At 47.2% G+C, this 19,927-nt stretch overlaps 1 protein-coding gene and 1 long non-coding RNA gene across 4 annotated transcripts in view; both read left to right on the plus strand.

The window, feature by feature from the left end:
* LOC104696589 overlaps positions 1 to 4,894 on the plus strand; it is a 28,758-nt gene extending 23,864 nt beyond the window's left edge. The window contains exons 5-6 of one of the 3 annotated variants that reach the window (XR_002048067.3): positions 2,973 to 3,089; positions 3,762 to 4,894. This is a non-coding gene — a long non-coding RNA (uncharacterized LOC104696589). The remainder of the gene's footprint in view (positions 1 to 2,972; positions 3,090 to 3,761) is intronic. The other 2 variants (XR_002048069.3, XR_002048068.3) reach the window with 2 other exon arrangements.
* A 980-nt stretch (positions 4,895 to 5,874) lies between these two features.
* Positions 5,875 to 19,437, plus strand: RAB1A (RAB1A, member RAS oncogene family). The gene is made up of 6 exons (XM_039568009.1): positions 5,875 to 6,108; positions 12,359 to 12,431; positions 14,499 to 14,594; positions 15,935 to 16,030; positions 17,000 to 17,131; positions 17,393 to 19,437. The coding sequence occupies exons 1-6, from the start codon at positions 6,086 to 6,088 to the stop codon at positions 17,588 to 17,590; spliced, it is 618 nt and encodes a 205-aa protein (XP_039423943.1). The 5' UTR covers positions 5,875 to 6,085; the 3' UTR covers positions 17,591 to 19,437.
* The last annotated feature ends 490 nt before the right edge of the window (positions 19,438 to 19,927 follow it).

Consider the following 19,927-nt stretch of genomic DNA (forward strand, 5'->3'; position numbering starts at 1 on the left):
AGAACTCTGGCATCAAAGGCACCTACAAAACCCAATAAAACAACCTTCAGTATTAGGTCAATGTCAGTGTTCAATAACATCCGGTGCCAGGCAGGGAGTATGCCAGCCCAGCTGGGTGAGTAGGAGCCAGAGCATTTGGATGGTAATTGGTTGATGAATCGAACTCTTAAGCAAACAGACACCTAGGCAAAGAGCAGAGCGGCCGAATTCCAGGGAGCACTACCCTGCTATCTCGGCTGTGTTGCAAAATGCATGAGTCAGAGGGAGAAGATAGCCCTGGGCAGCACCTGCAGGGAGTACTCTGACCCCCACTTCAGCAAACCTTATGCTTCTGGGCCCTGTTCAAGTGTGCTGTCTAGCAGGACTCTGCCCCGATGTCTGTGGGGAGGTGAACCAAGGTCTGCAGCAGGAACAAAGGGTTCATTTGCTAGCAGGAGATGAGTGCCGCGAGCAGGACATCAGGAGACAGCACCCTCAAAGTCCGGCCTCCTGTTGAAGCGCTGTGGTCCAGAGTCTGAGCTGCCATTATAAAAACAAACAGGCCACATCCTCAGCTGGCACAGAGCCGCAGAAACTCAGCATATTTGCTCAAGCTGTGTCTTCTTTATCGCTTGTGGCACTGAAGATTATGATTGAAAAGATGCCCAGGGTGTAACAGATGAACTAAAGTGTATTGAATTTACCAGCAACCTTAAGTAAAAGCCTAAGTTGCTTAATTTATCCATGGAATCATTTTAGCAGTGAGCTTTTTTTACCTTTCTTGTGGGTGTTGTCATAAATGGCCTGTGGGAACAGTGGAATTGTCATATCTGGACGTTTTCAAGAATATCGCTATTGAGATTCAAATAGGTGCAGCTGAAGCAGAGAAACTGACTAGATCATCTCTTGGAGTCTCTTCCAACCTTCTTTTTTCCATTATTTTAGCAAATCTGTTCAGTTGCTGTCCTAAGCTGGCAGTATTACCCTGCTTCCAGAGACTTGTGTCCCAGAAACTCCAACTCCCAAACCCCTCTGCTTCCTCTGCTTTGTATTGTATGGCTACTCATACAATACAAAATGTGGTATTGTCAGTTTTCCAAAATGTTGTGAAATCAAGATCTGAACCATGGCAACAGTGTAAAGTAAAAAAGGATATCAAAGTTAATATGTAACCTGCTTATTACAGTGTTTCATGTCCTGCTCCACTCAACATAATTTTCTACTTCAAATTTGGGTGACAGTTGCCCTAAAAACACAGGTGTGCTCACAGCAATACTGAAGCAACTAGGCTTGAAGAAAAGAACCAGAACAAGGTGCTTAGATCTCCTTCTAGGAGTTTCCCAAAAGAGATTTAGCTCGCCAGGGTTGGACATCTGCTCTCTGAGCATCCTGCTATCACTTCACATCCAAGTGCTCTTGACACTCCACCTTCCCTGTATCTCTTGTCTCCTGCCTGTGATTGGTACCAATGTGAAGCCTTGGGCTCCATTCCCCTCACTGTGGGATGTGAAAGCACAGCCAGGTGTCCAGCCAAAGTGAGAGGCAGAGACGGACATCAGCCAGTTCCTGGTGATTCACAGACCCATAAATTCCCTTAAGCAATGTGTGATAGTGGACCAGCTCTGTTAAACAGTTCCAGAATACCATTTTCCTCTCCACAGTTATTCTTCTGACATCTTACTACATCTGAATATGGGTACCTTTGTACTTTCCCTCCCAGGGGCACCACGGGTCCATCAGCAACTTACTTCTCCCTTGTCTTTTACTTCCTAAATCAAGAATTAATAGGAGGAATTTGTTGACACCAATTTAGGTGTGCTGCCAACACATCTGAAATGGCCTGGTTGTATTGTCTAAAAACACTGGTAGCTGACAAGTCCTGCAGAGAAATTATGCACATGGGAGGACTGTGAGCGAGGCCAGAGAGACACGCTGCTGTTGATAAGCTAAAATCAGTGTTTGTTCCCCCACACTCCCAGTATCCAAACAGCCATTGCAATGTTGTGTGTTCCTGGTGCCTGACCTTCTTCCGAGGCTGCTGTGCATCTATCAGCCTGCCAGCTTCCCACTCCACAGACCAGACACTGAGAAGGGGGAGGGGAAAGGAAGGGCAGAGGAAGGCAGGAGGGCAAATAAATACCTGTGGTTTTTTTCATTTTATACATAGTCCAGGGAAAAGGACCCAGCAGGGGGCAAATGATTTCTGAACACTGCTGTGCTAACATGACAGCTTTATGGGGAGGCAGTTCTGGGTCAGGAGCCCAATTCCTCCTACCTTTGGTTCAAGAACTGTTATGCAGGGGAAAGAAAGACATTTCCAGGGTAAAATTGTGGTAGAGTGTCAAATAGCACACCTGAAGCCTTCCTTTGCCCTGCGACTGTGTGGTGTGGTTATATAGCTTAAAAATATGGACAATTTCATAAAAAATAAGGGCAGCAGAGAAGGGCAGAATGGATCCTGTGCAGGTCTCTGCTCTCTGCAAGGTGGTCCCGTCCCAGTCCCACTGACAGCCCCGCGGCAGGGGGGAAGGGGGGCTCTGTACTGCAATGCAAAACCTGAGCTCATGCAGTTCTAACATTCCTCCTCCATCATCTGTGCTGGTTTTCCTCCTTCCTTTCCCTTCTTACACCTGACTGCAGCCACTGCAGCTTGCTTTCTCTCTCCCTCCCATTCTCTGTCCTCTTGTCCCCCCACTCCCCAGAGATCCTCTGGCATGGGGCTTTTGTGGCCTGGGGAGGAGAGACATGCAAGCAGGGGAGGGCAGATCACCTGAGTGGAACCAGGAACCAGCAGAGTTCAACCTCAAAAACATGAGTTAGTGGGTCAGGATGCTGCCCCAGGGTGGACAGGACTGAGGAAGTTTGTTACAGGTCGAGCCAGTCTGTGCTCGTGGCTTTTCCTTGGCTGCTCTGGTAGAGCACTATAGCCCAAGCTGAAGGAAATTCTGCAGTTGATTTCACTAACAGGATAATATAAACCTCTCTTTTCACAGGCAGAATTCAGCCCTGAAGGTACATAAATAATGTCCCCCTAACTGGCATCTGAGACTGCTCCCTGCATTGCACTCCTGTTAGCGAGAGACAAGCAAGGCCCCTCTAACCATCCAGAGGTTCGTGGTGTTCAAGACAAACCATGAAAAACCCCTGAAGGCAGGAGGAGGGACAGGACAGAATGCGATAGGGGGTTATAAATCATCGCTGCGATCCCAGATAGGAACCAGGCAAGGGTCCTGAGCCTGCTTATCCAGTCAGACGGGTACACGTGCAGACACTCGGCTGCAGATGGTGACACCACAGCAGCAGTGACCTCAGCCTGCCACACGGGAAGCAGAGAGTCCCCTCTGCACCTCCTGCAGAGCTGGAGCAGACCCACTTCTTCCCTCTGCCCTTACACCCTGAAGCCATGGGTTGCTACGGCTGCCACACTGCCCGGACAGTCGCACAGATTAAATATGCTTTCAGACATGGAAGCTGTTATTTCTCTGAGATGAAACAGCTTCCCAAACTCTTATTAACCTGTGCCCTACTTCAGAAGTACATCTAATTTGCAATTTCATAGTCAGCTGGTGCTGGTGTTGGTTTGTCCCTGTGTCTACTCTGACTTGGCTGGGTACATTTATGCAGCGCCGTATGTGGCAGAGTCCTATTTATTGTGGCTTGTGAGCATTATTCCTCACAACAGAGTAAGGAACTGGGGTGGTTGGAGGTTTTTGTTTCACTGGAGTAGGGAAAAGTAAAAGCACAAATGTTAAAAATGTTAAGAAATCAATTTTTGTATTCAGCAGAGAATTAATTGCTGTCTGCTAAATGAAGTTTGTCATCTGGGGTATTCCTGCACATCTGGTCACCTTCCGTGAAGTGCCTAAAGAGAACGACTGCACCAGAGAGGAGAGCACATTTCAAAGGATTCACTGGATTTCTGATGGCAAACATCAAACAGAACAGGCATTGTTTCACAGATACACAAAGTAATAGAGAAAGGGAAGTGGAAACTTCAGCGATGGCCCCCGCAGAAACAACAGTTCGTACAGCAAGTTACGTGGTAGATCCAACTGCAGATTACGTTACCTCACCAGTAGTGTGAGAGAGCAGAGGAAACCCAAACCCTGTGTAACCAGTGCTCAGTACTTCCTATTGCAGCCAGCACAGTTTATCAACTTTTTGTAAGGAACTGAACATAACTAAAACCTCAAAGATGTGTGGAGCATGAATGGCTTTTCTTCATCTTACTGTAGGGAGAAAAGGTGACAAGAGTGCAATTTCAGTTCCTCTGGGGCTTCAGCTCTATTCTGATGCTGTCCAAGTGAAAGACACCCATTCCTGTCAGTTATTCCAGGCACAGAACACATTTAACATTGAGATGTCTGCAGTACCACCTCCCAGCTTGTCCCAAGTCCTGCACACACACAGCCCTGCACAAAATGTTTCAGTGATCTCAGTCCATTTGCAGATTGCTCCTCCTGTCCTTTGAGCTGGTTGGAAGATAAACTTTGGTCAGTGTATTATACTATGCCCTTTGTAATGAAATAATGTCAGATAATATGTGTTTAGTGGGGATTTAAATTCCCGAGCTGATTACAAGGAGCTGTTAAGACTTGTAAGGTTTAGCAGTGCCCTGTGTGCAAGTCTGGAATGATGTGCAGCGCTGCAGCGCTTGTACTTTCTCTGATGCTGTTGAAAGGGCCAGGGCTTTGCTCGGAATAAACCTGAGAACATCAACAACTAAAGTGTCAGTAATACAATTTGATATTTAGTGAGACCTTGTTAAAAGTGGTTGACCAGAAAGTAGGCTCCTGTACTGTGAATTTTTCCAGCTTTAACAGGTTGTTTGCTCTGAGATCCCAGGCATGTGGCAGTCTCTCCATGCCCGCTTCCCAGCAGCCAATAGAGCCTAGAAATATTTACTGTGCCCAAAGTATGTTGTGAAATGTGATTAACGCTCATAAAGAGGTTTTGATGAAAGATGCAACGGCAGTGCAAAAAGGGACAGTGACTTATTAATGCATGTGAAAAACACAGGCCTTAGAGGGGCTGAAGCTGCCCTGTGCTGCTCCAGATGCGGCTGCACCGCCGGCCACCCCTGCGCCTCCCAAAGCCTCCATCGCTACCCCTCACCGGCCCGGAGGGGAGGCTGAACAGGCTCCAGAGCGGGGTGTCCCTTTCCTCCCCGCACCATCCCCTGCACCGCAGGCCTGGCCGCATTCCCCAGGAGCCTTGTCCCGCACCCTGTTCCCTCTGGGGCTGCCTCCCCCGGCCGTCCCGCAGCCGCCGGCCACAGGCCCCGAGAGACAGCGAGAGCCCGACCGGGCCGCGGGTGTCAGACCCCGGGCGGGGCTGGGGCTCGCCTTGCCGCCCGCTCGGCGCGGAGCAAAGGGAACCACCGGGAGAAATAACGCCCTGCCCGGGCGGCACCGGGATGGAGCGAGGGCTGTTGGCAGAGATGGATGGAGGAAGGGATGCAAGGAGCGACGAAGCCCGGGATGAAGCCCGGGATGAAGCCCGGGATGAAGCCCGGGATGACGCCCGGGATGAAGCCCGGGATGACGCCCGGGATGAAGCCCGGGTGCGGCCCCGCCCCGCCTCGCGCGCCGAGGCCCCGCCCCCGCCCCGCCCGCGCGCTGACTCGCCCGGGCTGCCACGTCTGCCCGCAGACGTCACCCCCGGCCGGCGCCTCCCCGCCAATCAGCGCCGCCGGCCGCCGCTGCGAGCCGACGGGGCCGAGGGAAGAAAGGCCGGCTATCGCGCATGCGCTGCTGCCGCCGCAGTGGCCACCGGGAGAGCGAGTCCGCAGGAGGGGGCGCGGCCGGGCGGCGGCGGCGGCGTGGACTCGGTTCCCGTCGCGCCCCTCGGCCGCCCCCGGCCATGTAAGCGCTGCTCGGCGAGCGGCCGCCCCGTTTCCTGGTCGGGCTCCGGCGGCCATTTTGGGCTGAGGCGCAGCGCGGAGGCCGCGGAGCGGGCGCGGGCGGACGGGCCGAGCCGAGCGCCGGGTGATCGCGGCTCCCTCGGACCAGCGCACCGCGGAGCGCCTGCCTCGGCGGCGGGAGGTGCCGCCGCACCGCCCCCTCACAGCGCGCTCGCCGTCCCTCGGGCCGCGGGCCCCACGGACATGTCCAGCATGAACCCCGAATAGTGAGTGCGGGACGGGGCGGCCCCGGGGCCGCGCTGGGGGCGCCACGGGGCGCGGGGGGACCGCGCTGGGCCCGCGGGGCCGAGGGCCCGAGCCCCCCCAGTCCCTGCGGAGCCGCGCCCGGGCCCGAGCGGCGGCGGCGGGGGAGGAGGAGGGGTGGGGGGCGGGAGGCAGCGCGGCCGCCCGGGGGTGGGTCCCGGCGGGGCTGTGGGGAGGTAATGGTGTCCCCGCTGGGAACCGGCATCCGCCGCCCCGACAGCGCCGTGGGGCGTAGCCGACGGCGATTTTCCCGAACCTCGGGAATGCACATCGGGGCCTTCCCTCCAACAAGTGACCGGGGGGACACCGGCGCCCTGTGAAAGCCGATCTCCCCGGCTGGTGGCGGCTCCGTAGCCAGGGGTCCACCCTTCGCTTTAGCTGCAAGTCATGTGTGTGTCACATGGCTCTTGCAAAACACTTCTTGCCTATGTAGATTTTGCAACGCTGTGACTTGATAATGAAACGCTCTTGGGGCTCTTTCGAGCTGAAATAGCACTTGCCTAGAAAATCTGGTGATGACACAAGGGGTTTTTGGGAGGGTCGTTGTGTGAGTATGGCCTTTTTCTTTAGTTGGCCTGCTCGGGAGTTGGGCTGTCTGAGCTCTCTGCCCAGGGGTTGTCTGTATCCTGGTAACTCGGGGACCTGTGTCCTGCCCACCATGCTGTCGGGAACAATAAACTTTATTTTGCTCAAAGCTTTTTTGAGTGAGTAAGAGGAGGGACTTAGGCTTACTTTAGAAAGGAGTTCAAAAATTAGCTGCTGTGCTTCCAACCCTTTAGCCTTGTAGGATGTGTTCAGGATCCTTTCACAGATGCTGGCTTTGCTGGCACCCCAGTTTGGGGTGGTGAAGCCGCTGTCCCATCTGATGCCACTGGAGTGGCTCTGGTACTGAAATGCACGTGTGGTGTGACATTGCTGCTCCGGATATCCATGGACTCTGCTCTTGGAAGACACCCACAATTTTGTCCTCACAGCTTGCCCTTCCACACAGCTGAGGCTCCTGACTTGTGTGGCCATGGCTCCTGTGCTCTCCGCTTCTGTCAGTGGGGTTGGTTTAATAGACTCTGAGTCCATTAAAATCACCTGAGGAGCAAACAAGTAGTCATCGGCTAGTGAGGGCGTTGGTGGCAACCAGGAGGTACAGCCAGGAACTCGAGTTACATCTTGGCGAGATTACATCACAAACTTGCTCATGTAGCTTTGGAAAACACCAAAACAGTAGCTGGAGGTGGGCAGTGGATGAAAATCCAACAGACTGCTGGTGCCCCATGGTCCTCATGGCTCTCAAGAGTTTAGCTCAAATTTACCTTGCAGACTGTTGAGTTTTGTAGTGGGACACTGCCTGAAGAGTGTTAGGCCACTAGGACAAATGAGGTGGAGGGGGCTTTTTCCATAGATTTTCTTTCTTGCAGTCTCTCAGCCCTCTAGACCGAGAGGCACTGAGTGCTGAGGACAGTGTTTTGAGAGAGACTCCTTCTCAGTGAAGAGTGCTTGTTCCTGGTGGTGAGCACAGCTGAGTTCTTGAAAGTGAAACAAAGAGGAAAAGCTGTAGTTTGAGATTAACTCATAGTGTTAAATTGCCACTTCCTGAGAGGCCAGCGTCGGCAGGATGAGGGGAGGAGAGGGAAAGGGTGTGGTGAGATAGGCAGAAAATACCTGTCACTGTAATGTGTGTACTTGGATCCCTGTTAAAACAGGAATAAGATTTAAGGGATTATGACATTATTCCTTCTAGTTCCCTGTAACAGATCTGTCCATTCATCCTCTCAGAAGTGCCTTGCCTGTAATGTAACACATTCTCACTTCCCTGTTACAGCTTCAGATCAGGCTGCAGCCCCAAATCCTCTCTCCTGGGCATGCCAGAACTCCGTCAGAAGTCAGTGGGATAGCTAGTTAAAATTTCTCACTCAAGACCTACATCCTTCAGCTTTCCTGATAAAGCTACAGGGTTAGATCCTGCTCGTGCAAAGGTTTGAAGGGGAGTTGTGCTTCTGAGAGCTTCCTTGAAGCCAGGTCTGTGGGACAGCCTAGTAGACCATTAGTTTTTAGATAAGTGAAGGAGCTGAAGAGGGGTAGATGAGATATTAAAATTAGTGTTTGGAAGCTGAATTCTGAAAACACCTGCCCACCAAGCATTGGGATGTGTTCCCTCTGTTCCTTCTTCCCTGCCGGTGTTTAAATGAGCAAAATGTCAATATTGACTCTGTTGTGACTAGGTCATGTCAGGTTCAGCATTTCCTGCCCTTCTCCAAGTTGGATGGAGTGTGCTGACCAGCATAAACACACTGGTGGGTGCACAGTCCATAGCAGCCAAGTAGTATCAGGCGTTAGTCTTGATCAGTGTTCTGCCTGGATCTTGTTCTAGATACCTTCAAGCACAGATGAGGAAACTCAGTGGGTTTTGGAGCAAATCTTGGAGGGTACTTTTTGCATTCTCCAGAAGTGTTTGGGAATACCAGTGAGGTGGGTTTCAGTCTGGTGTGATGGTGGTTAGTAGATGACAATTGAGTGACAGCTCCTGGGTTGCTGGAAGAATCTGAACTTGTTTGTGTTCTAACCGTTCTAAACAGCAATCTGCCATGCAAGGTGGCATCGTGTCTTCTGGATTCTGTTTACTTGCACAAACTGTGTGTGATCAGAGTGGCAGTCGTGCTCCTCTTCAAAATTTCTGGGGTGGTAGAACAAAGACTGGGGATTGAGGCTGCTGTGAGTACCTGTTTACAAGTAAACTTGCAGCTGACATCAGTGATTAAAGCCAGCTCCAGCAGTTCTTGTTGGAGACAGATGACTACCTAGCCTTGTCTCTTTTGGCATAAAACCCTCCTGGCATTTAAAAAATCCCCACAGGCCTCCTTATATAAATGATACAAACAGTGGTATCTTAGAGGTCCCTTGTTCCACACAGCTTTGGCCAGGTCTGTCCTCAAGTTGATTTCCTGGTTTTCTGCTGAACTCTCTGACATGGGACACGTGTGTATCAGGAGGATGCTGCACTGCTCAAAACATCAACAGGGCTGTTTTGGCGGTGCCTTTTTTTTTTTTTTTTCTTTTTTGGCAAGAGGCAGTTACATTTAACACCTTTGTCCTTTATCTCTCTGGCAAGAGGAAGTTATGGGGAGGATTTGAAAGCCTCACTCTTACTCACTGTACCCACCTGCCTTGCTGCACATGCTCTTCCACAGTGCTCTTTTAAACGTCCCAAGTATGGCTGGCTTATGTAAATGGTGAGAAATAATTGAATGATTAACCTGAATTCCCACTGTCTCCCAAGGAGTGTGGAGAAGGCTGCGCTGCATAGCTCAGCCAGCTTTATGAAGGCTCCCTGAACTGGAGGAGCTGATGAGTTTGAAGTCTTCAGGTTTAAAGAGCAAAATTCAGTGGCCTCAGAAATATTTGTGTGGCTCTTTGGGAGTAAATACCAAATAACCTGTGTGGTTTGTTGGATGCATTGCTATGGTTGAACCCTTTTACCCAAATATTCTATTGGTGTAGCTCAGTCTAGAAATAGGTTTCTGCAAATTTTTGTAGCTTTTTAAAGTTTTACTTGATTTAAACTGCTGCTGTACCCAAGAGCTGTCTCAAGCATCACACTCTGTCTAGCAAACTGCACATTTGGTTCTTATGGCCCTAAATAGGCACCTGCTATATTTTAAAAGGTCTGGAAGCTGTATCTTTTAAAGCTTTAAACTGTACTTGGAAAGGAAGGCACTGTAATACTGGAATATGGAGTGTTTTAAAAAATTAAAATCTTAAGTTCTTACAGTCTTACTTCTATTTTTCCCAAACTGATGAAAGTCTTACCTGCCAAAAATTAGGTTTTTGTGACACAACACCCATTTCTAAGATCAGAGACAGAACTAACTCAGTAAAGGCTGTTTCCAGCTGTGCTGCAGCTGGACTGGTGCTGCAGACCACCGTATGACTCTGTGGTTCTGGAAATACTGAAGCCCAAAGTGAGGGGACATCTGAATAGCAAAGATATCAAACCCAGTATTTAAGGCTTCTGAGTTCTTGTTGTGTTAGCTTAACATCAGTTCTGCGTACACACAGTTACTGTTCTTGTTTGCTTCTGAAGAGCAAGAGATTTAATGGGTAGGTTTTGCTGGGAGCTGCTCTTAGCATGAGGAGTAACAGAGGAAGACAAGTTTTCTTCATGTTTGGGGCCTGGGGGAACCTGAATTAGTCTTGGAAGCAAGTGGAAGTTTTTAAGTGGATCCCAGACTTACAGCTGAAGCCTTACCTCTATCAGGAAGGAATTACTTTTTTCCCACTAATTTTAGTGAAGACAATACAGTGCTCATATTCGTCTGTGTGTTAATATTCTCAAGGGGATTATAATTTGCTGCAAGCTCTAAGTAATAATTTGACTTCAGGATTGATGAAAACCCTGTGTTTGTAGGGAGCTGAACAGCCCAAACTTCCTGCTGGAGTTGGAAGGATCTGTGTGGAAGCTGAGGCACAGTGGTGGGGAAGAAGGCATAGGTGTGACAGTGGACCAGGTCCTGGAGCCCTCATACTTTACCTTGGTCTCCAGGTTACAGAGTTTCTGCTGCTCTTGGGGACCAAACTATTACTGGGGGTGAGAAGTTTTCTGGTCTGTAATAGTGCTTCAGCCATCTTGAATCTACTGCAATGTGTGGGTTGTGGGGTAATGTAACTTGTGTCCCCTGAACAGTTTGGGTTAATTGCCATTCTCCTAAAGCCATCTTGCCTTGTGTTAGTGCATGACTTGACAGGTGGAGTGGTGAATTTTGTGACTGCAAACTGCTAGGTATCCTTTGACTTTTTTTTTTTTTTTGATGCCTTTAGTGCTTTTAGCTGTACACTCTGAGGGAAGGTTGCATTTCTAAGGACTGGGTTATTAGCTGGTACATTCAGCACTTCTGACTCCCCTCTAGCCTTGGCATAGGTGCTGCAGACACTGGAGGTTTTATCCGGGTGTGTTCTGCAGCCTGGGCCCAGCCAGGTGAGAGGCACTTGGGCACTTGAGCAGAGGAGTGGTGAAAAGCTGTGGTTGGCCATCTGCTTGGCTGTTATCAGCTGGGGATGGATGCTGTTTCCTGGCTGGATTCCTGCCAGCCAGAGGCAGTGGCGATTCTAGGGAATAATAGGTGGGGACAGTTGACTTCAGGCATTTTACATACCCTTAATCTTTACTCACCTTGCTTAAGTGGGCATAAGAATATGGCTGTTGAACTGATGTGGTTAAGGGAGAACAGGACTTAATCTTGGCCATTGCAGGGCTGAAGGGTTGTCAACTGACAATGAGTTAATGTAGTACTTGAGAAGCAAAATAACTTGTGTAAGTGGTGGGTTGTTGTTTCTCTCTGTTACTTGTTCTCTAGCATGAAATTTCCCCATTAGTCTTAGGACTAAGACAAAACCCGGTATTTTGCCAACAGCAAAATCTTCACCACTCTTTGAAGTGTAAATATAGGCTGGTTGGTGACACTGTGCTTATTCTTTAATGTTGGGAAGACTCAACATTAAGCAAAAGATTTGTCAATTCTTCAGTGTATCTTGAGAATTACTGATACCACACCTGCCATCCCCCAGAGATGTATCCTCATCTGGAAATGACTTGAGCTTTGCTTTAATTCCTGGAAGGCAGGTGTGGTATTGGTCACTGCTCATAGTCTATTGTGGAAGGTGGGTATTCAATTGCGCTGTTGCATTCTGCTGGAACTTAAATGTGAGTAACTTGAACTGAGGAAAGAAACGGCCGGGTTTGGCAGCTCCCTGGTGTTGGTACAGCTGGGCTGTGGAATCAAACCTCTGAGTCTAAAGAAGCAAAGATAATGGCCCTGGAGGGCAGCAGGCTGTTACCACCACCTGTGTGTTATTTGAGTTACTCAGCCAAATAAGGGGGCTTGCACTCAATTGCAAAGCATGATTTTCATCTCAGCTAGACTACAAAGGGCTGGGGTAGGACTGTGGTATTCCTGCTGATAGTCCCGCTATTATCCTCAGAGTAACTTCCCAGGAAAGCACAGTTCCACACAAAAATGCTGTGTTCAGAGCATCTGCCTCACACTTCCCTTAACAAGTAAATTGTGAATTTCTAAACTGAATAGAGGAGCTTGGAGTTGTAGGTGAGTTCCCTAGCAGTGGATTAATTTACCCTTCTCAAAAGTCATAATGTACTGACTGTAAGGAACTTCATTCTTGACAGTATTTTTCATTAAGTGACCTAATTTTTTTTTCCTTCTGCAGTGACTATTTATTCAAGCTACTTCTGATTGGAGACTCCGGTGTTGGGAAATCTTGCCTTCTACTTAGGTTTGCAGTAAGTGATCATGCTTGACAACTATGTAAAAGAGGTACTTAGCAAGAACTTCCCTTTCAGGTAGCAGGGCTGATATCTGACAGGCCTGGTACTACCAAAGAATAATATTGCAGACTCCTCCTGTCTTCTGAATTTGAGCCTAGATGATGTATTTGTTTGACTAAACTGGAAAGAAATAATATCAATAATATGTCCAGTTAAGATTAATTCTAATTTTCCTGTTACTTGAGAACAAGATACCTTAATTTAACTTCCATCATTACGGTACTGGTAGAGTGCTGAGGATGGAAGGAATTCTGGGGGTGTGCCCTTAGGCATGAGGAGTAAAGACCTTGATCAGTTACTGCTTGATAAGAACATTTTCAGCCAGATGAAGTTTGATATCTGCAGTGAAAAGATCTACCAGTTGTTTAGTCAGAGAAGTAATGTAAACAATACTCCAGGAACAATAAGGTCTTATGCTTTCTTTAGTGAATGTTAAAATTGCTGGTGAGCTGTTCTGGCTCTGGTTTTCCTGTCAGCAAGAAAATTTAAAATGGGTTTGACAGCTCTTAGTAGAAAAAGCTGAAGTCCAGTGAACTTCTTATCTCTGCCTCTGCAAAATGCAGCTTTATGTTGCCAGGGGAGGAGAGGAAGGGAAGCAGAATGTGGGACGTGAGCTTAGAAACTTGAGTGGGACACTACTGCAAGGTGATGGCTTCATTTTCACAGCCTGAGCAGTTGCTCTGGGCACCTCTGGTAAGAGCCTGGTGTACTCGGTGTTACTAATCTGGAATGGTGATCTGGGGTGTACAGTAGCCTCAGTTAAAGCCATTATGGCTGCTGTTGGGGCCGGTATGAACAGTAGGAGGAGGAGGTCACCTGCTCTGCTCACAGTATGGAGGCAGCGCACTGGAAGTTACACCACAGCTGGAGCAGCATTCCCAGAACAGTCTAGCCTGCTTCTCTTGCAGATACTTTTGAATTAATTTTGGCTTCATGTGAATAATCCAACTTTTCTTTTTTGTTAGCCATCTTAAGTTTGTGCTCTGTTATCTGGTGTTTCTTCAACTGAGTAGCTTTTTCCTTTAGAGATGTGCTTTTCCAATTAAGCTGTATTCGCCTGACATAAGGAATTACCACAGCATTCACTTACCTGTGTTCTTGCTGCTGTAGGTTGAACTTCTTCAGGCTTTTCAAACGTACCCTTTGGAGTATTGAAATCTTAAGGAAATAAATGTCATGTCATTCTGAAAGATTTAATACTTTATTCATACTTGGATGTATTACCTAAGATGTCTTCCATTCACAGCCCAGAGAAATCCCTTGTTTTTGTGATACCTACTGGTTGCATAAAGCCTTTTGTGGTACATTGTACATGAAGTTCTAGCCTTTGGGTACTTTAGGAATAGAAACTTCCTTCCTGCTGACAAGCTGACAATCACTAGAAGGTAGCAACAACTGACCCAGCAGCTTCTGTGTGCCTAAAGGCCTGTTGGAGACTGCAGCCAAGTCCCTGCAGACTGCTGAAGCAGTGTTTTCCCTCCTGTATTGACACAGGCTGCAGAGCAGAGGCCTTAGCACCAGTACTCCAGCTGTAACTCTAACCTGCCTTAGCAACCAGCTGCAGCAGCAGAGGATCTGACATTCATGTGTGACAGGCAGAGCCTCTGACTTGTTCTAGGTAGCTGCTGTGGAACACAGATGAAAAACCATCAAAGGAAAACAAAAATCTGGTGTGTTTTAATAACCTTAGTGGTTATTCTAAGTAGCTCTTCAGTCTGCCAACACGAGCAAAGACTGTATTTTACAGTTCAGCTCACAAGGACTTGACACTACAGGATTTCCAGAAAAGAGGCTTTTTTGACTGGTTTTTGAAACACAAGTTTGGTTGGTGCTTTTAAAAGCTGCAGAATTTTTGAAAAGTAAATACTTGGTGGAAATGCTTGGCCATCTCCTGGACTTTGCCACGAGAGATCAGGCTGGTTTTACAAGGAAACGAAGTCCTCTGTCTGACTGGTGCATAATGAAGTAGGTGAGTGCAGAAGAGGTGCAGCTGGCTTGACTTATGTTCACTCTCTCTCCTAGGATGACACGTACACAGAAAGTTACATCAGCACGATTGGTGTGGACTTCAAAATCAGAACTATAGAACTAGATGGGAAAACAATCAAGCTTCAGATAGTAAGTAGCATTTCTCAACTCCTGGTCTGTTGGAGCAGAGAGTTACATTCGTAGCTATTGGTGGTTACCTTTGTACTTTAAAATACATTAAAATACATGGGATATTTTCCCTGTTATAAGAGGCAAGGCAGTTTTCACAAGACTTCCCTTCACCTGTCCTTAAAGAAGGGTGCTTATTATCAAGGCTGTTTGCCTGGAAGAGGAGATTCTGTGCTGGAGCGCTCTCATATCAAAATTGGTGTAGTTCTGCAGTATTTAGCTGGGATTTGTGTAAGTGCAGCAATACCACTCAGTTGTCCAAGATGCCTGAATTCCACAGCAGCTGTTACTACCAGGCTCTACTGTCTTAAGTGCTGGAAACTCTGCTTTTGTTGACCTGAATGGAAAAACTGACACAAAGGCTTGTAACTGGCCTGGCTGCCTTAGCACTGGGCGGTGTTTTCTGGTTATGCTTTTGGCCTTTCACTTGGAATAAACAGGGGAAGAGACTTGGCAGTTCTTTAATCTTGAAGCACTCTAAAAGGGTGACTGGTGTGATGAAATCTAATATCAGTGCAAGGTCAGACAATCCTTGTCAGCCACTGCCTCCAGCTCAAGCAGAGGCTCTCAGGACTTGAAGGCAATGACTCAGGGATTCAGTGTTGTGGAGCAGAGTCCAGCTTACAGCCAGAAGCCTGAGCTTCCAGACTCTAATGTAACTGTCCTGACTACACAGCAGCCCATTAGGAATGCTGCCACTGCTGAAATCTTCTGTGAGTCTGTTTTTAATACACAGCCTGGCCTATTCTTGACACAGCTCCAGGGAGAGAAATGTTTGGGCGAGTCCTGCTCCCTGTCCTGGGTGGGAGAAGAGGTCAAGCACCTTATGTCCCTTCTTAACTCTCCAAGTTTGGTTTGAGTTGTTGCCTTTAAATACCTTTGCCAGAGCCTGTGTGCCAAGGAAGTTGAAGGGAGTGGTCATGTTGGAGATGTGCAGCTCTCTGACCTTATTCCTAACAGGTTTTCAAGCCCTAGCTTGTGTTTGCTCTTCTGACCACTGAACTGTGGCATCTTCATGGGTCAAAACTGCTTAATGTTTTCCTCAGAGATCTCTTGACTACACTTGGCTGAAACCAAAAAAATGAGCACTTTAGAAAAGTACCTACGAGGTGTAACTCTCAGTTAAAATACGTGATCCCCTTGAATCCTGTTTGATGCATTCAGCTTCAGAGCCACTGCTGTAGCTGTGGCTTGTATATGGTTGTAGTTGGATGGCTGCTCGGCTGAGCTGTTTCTGGAAGCTGATGTAGAGCACTGGCTCAGCCACGCTGCAGTAGCTGACCCTGTTACTTGTCTTGCAGTGGGACACGGCGGGACAGGAGCGGTTTCGGACTATCACTTCCAGTTACTATAGAGGAGCTCATGGCATCATAGTTGTGTATGATGTTACAGATCAGGTGAGTGTTAAACCTGTGCCTGCAGAGTTTCTCCAGGCTGATGAGTAAATTGGGAATTTAACAACTGGGCACATCTTAAGGAGACAGTGACCACAGTTCTACAGGCTGTGTTAAGGCTTATCAAGCTAAATGTATGTGTTTGCCTCTGGTTTGGCAGAAATAAAGGAAGCAGTAGGATTTGTGGCTCCTGAGCAATTGTATCTTAGGCTTAACCTAAAACTTGGTGAGCAGGTAACTGATTGTTCTGTGTAAATACTTCTCACCCTGCCTTTGGTAGCAGGAAGTCTGAGTTACTGATGGAAGTTGTTGAAAGATTTCTGAATGTACTTAACTGTGGTCTACAGTAAAGACCAGCATTTGGAACAGAAAATTGTCAGCCTGTGTGCAGGATACAACTGAGCCAGTGTTTTCTGTGAAAGGATCTCTGAAGAACTGGTGCGGTTGTTGAAGGGCACTTGGGAAGTATAGGGCTTCCTGAACTAATAGAAAAAGAATGCTTGTGTTCAGTCACTAACTGGATTATTAGTCCGGCATTTCCGGAGTCAAAGGTTGTTCCAGCATATCTACAGCAAGGTGGCTTGCACCTAATACCTGATGCTTTGTAAATATGTGGGATGTGTCTGGTTTCAGCTGTGTGCCATGGCTCTTGCCTGTGCTACAGGAGGAGGAGGAAGAGTCCCAGATGGTAAAAGATCTTGAATATTCAATATATGGAGCAGGGAAAAATAATTGGGGGAAGAGTGCAGGAAGGGCCGATTGTGTAGGGCTGGGAACAGGAGCTGCATGGGCCCTGTGGTTACTGGCCCAAGGCCGTCCAGGGGAGTTTGGCAGCATTAGAGTCCTCTCCTGTGGTGGTGAATCACATGGATAAGTGCACTGCTTCATACTCTTTCCTGGCCATGACCAAAGGGATAGTGCTGAACTTGCTTCTTTATCAAGGGCCTTGCTTACAGTTCTCTTATCTTGTAGGAGTCTTTCAATAATGTCAAGCAGTGGCTGCAGGAGATAGACCGTTATGCCAGTGAAAACGTCAACAAGTTGTTGGTGGGGAACAAGTGTGATCTGACCACAAAGAAAGTAGTAGACTATACAACAGCAAAGGTATGTTGGGGCTCATGTGTTTGCTTGGCTGAGCACCTACTCTGGTTTGTCATGCACGGAGGTTCCAGGGCAGGGAGGTGTCGTGTGTCGCAAATGGGGGCAGTTTAATGACCCCCTGCCCTGCAAGTTGTCTTCAGACTGGAGATGGGGTATGGGGTGGGATCCAGGAACTTGTGGGTTATCCAGTGGTGGTGCTCCAGGAAATGAGGTGAGGTATGAACTTGTGTATGAGCTTACTGTTCACTGTTTCTCAATTTGCAGGAATTTGCAGATTCTCTTGGAATTCCGTTTTTGGAAACCAGTGCAAAGAATGCCACAAATGTAGAACAGTCTTTCATGACCATGGCTGCCGAGATTAAAAAACGAATGGGTCCGGGAGCGACAGCTGGTGGTGCAGAGAAGTCCAATGTTAAAATTCAGAGCACTCCAGTCAAGCAGTCTAGTGGAGGTTGCTGCTAAAACTTGCCTCTCCCCTTTTGTCTCACAACAATGAATTTGCAATCTGAACCCAAGTGAAAAAAAAAAAATTGCCTGAATTGTACTGTATGTAGCTGCACTACAACAGATTCTTACCGTCTCCACAAAGGTCAGAGATTGTAAATGGTCAATACTGACTTTTTTTATTCCCTTGACTCAAGACAGCTAACTTCATTTTCAGAACTGTTTTAAACCTTTGTGTGCTGGTTTATAAACGTGTAATCCTTGTTGCTTTTCCTGATACCAGACTGTTTCCTGTGGTTGGTTAGGATGTATTTTTGTTTTGATGTTTCTATTGGCATGTTTAGATGTCAGGTTTAGTCTTCTGAAGATGAAGTTTAGCCATTTTGTATCAAACAGCACAACAGTGTCTGTCACTTTCCATGCATAAAATTTAGTAAGATATATGTAAGATCTGATTTGCTAGTTCCTTCTTGTAGAATTATAAATGGAGAGATCACACTATCTGATTAATAGTTTCTTCATACTCTGCATATAATTTGTGGCTGCAGAATATTGTAATTTGTTGCACAATATGTAACAAAACTGAAGAAATGTTTAATAAATATTGTACTTATTGGAAGTAATATCAAACTGTATGGTGATAAATATTGTCTTAATTTGTATGGCTAAGGGGGAAATCAGGCTTGCATTGTGCACAAAACAACATATCTGTGTGTGCAGCCATGGCTCTCAGACCCTCCCTGTAACTCGCCCAGTGACTATGGCCCCAAAGCCTGAGCTGTCATGGTGCTTAAGGCACGTGTGCTGTCCCAGAAACACCCAGCCGAGGTTCATGAGGCAAAATGCACTCTGAATGTACAACAGTTCCCTAACTTAGTCTCGGAACTTAATTTATTTCTCAAGGACTCGATGTAGGGAATTCCTGTCAGCTTTGCATAGCAGGGGAGAGAACAGTATTTCCCTAACATGAACGATTTCAGCATAACCTTGGGGAGGTAAAACTTTCTACCAGTATATTATGTCTTTTCTATATACTGTTAATTCCATCCTCTTTTAATCAGTATCTTCTGACTTAGTGCAACAGCTTAGCTTCTATTCCCTTCTGCAGCGAGGCACCAGGAGGGTGACATGGGGATAGCAAGGCCCCCACCAAACTGTTGCTCAAAGTAGGCGCTTTCTCAAACAATTTGGAACTAACCAGCAGCCAAGAGGTTTTGGATGGTGTGTGATTCTTTGTACAGAGCTAATCAAATCATTAGTGCCTGATGTCTAGCTAAAAGCCACAGGAAAGCTAGCCTATAACACTTCCTATACATGTAAAATTGTTCAGCTTTATCTAAACTCAAATGTTCAGCCTATTCTGTAAATAGTCTCATGTTTGAAAGACCATGTAACATTCCCCTAGTAGTAAATACACCCTGTGATAGTAAAAATATAGCCTAGGTATGTTGTGAGGTATAAACTAAAACTGGTGCAAATATCCTCTGATTTTTTTTGGGGGGGGTGACTTTGGCTAACAGCTTTCTTCAACATAGTTGCATAAATCAACAGGCAATTGTAATACATAAAGTATTGTCATGGTTAAGTTGAACTCTTCCACTTGAGACCTTCACAATAAAGTGATGTGCTTTCTAGTAGAGATGTGCTTGTCAGTATAATTCATTATACATGTGATCTCCTGCTCCTCCAGAACAGGAGGAGCAGTGAGTGCTGCTGAGGTCAGGAAGTGAAGCAGAAGGAGGTGTGTTGAGGGTAAAACATCTTCCCTGCAGAGAGTGCACAAATGAACTTCAATGTTGAGATGCCTGCTACATACTATCCAAACCAATGTTAATATATACAGTAATAAAAGCATTACAAAACCAGTTGGGCTACACCAGGTGTTTGGTGGTTCTTTGTTTCCCCCTCAGTCATAAATGGGTCGTTGGGCTGGTGCTGCTCCATGCTGCAGCCTGGGGGTGTTAGGCTGAGCTGTGTGACGAGGGTAGAGCAGGCCTGAAAGTCCTGGAAAAACGCACTGTAGTTTGTGAGCTGAAATACTGAATACTTGGGACACAATGGGCCAAAAAAATTTGCCCTTCAAGCTGAGGATGTAGAAGATGGGAGAATATCAAAACCCCAATTAATTATTTGCTGTAACTGCTTCAGTTTAACTTTGCTTTCACCTTCTGCTTGTGCAGAACAGAAACTTCTCCGTGTTCTGTTCACAGGAATGGGAGAACTTACGTATTCTGCACAAAAATATGATGATCACCACTCAGATTAAAGGTTAATTAAAGCCACGTAGCAACATTCTGTAACTTTTTTTGGCTACTTACCTTATGCTGTTTCAGAGCTGCCCTTTTTCTGTTGGAG

Source organism: Corvus cornix, chromosome 3 (assembly GCF_000738735.6).
Source record: "Corvus cornix cornix isolate S_Up_H32 chromosome 3, ASM73873v5, whole genome shotgun sequence".
Lineage (NCBI taxonomy): Eukaryota > Metazoa > Chordata > Aves > Passeriformes > Corvidae > Corvus > Corvus cornix.

Excerpts from the sequence above, each read along its gene's own strand:
- RAB1A (XM_039568009.1), top strand. The coding sequence starts at position 6,086 with ATGTCCAGCATGAACCCCGAATA. Across the intron at positions 14,595-15,934 it reads AAACAATCAAGCTTCAGATA|TGGGACACGGCGGGACAGGA; the intron begins GTAAGTAGCATT and ends CTTGTCTTGCAG. Across the intron at positions 16,031-16,999 it reads TGTATGATGTTACAGATCAG|GAGTCTTTCAATAATGTCAA; the intron begins GTGAGTGTTAAA and ends CTTATCTTGTAG.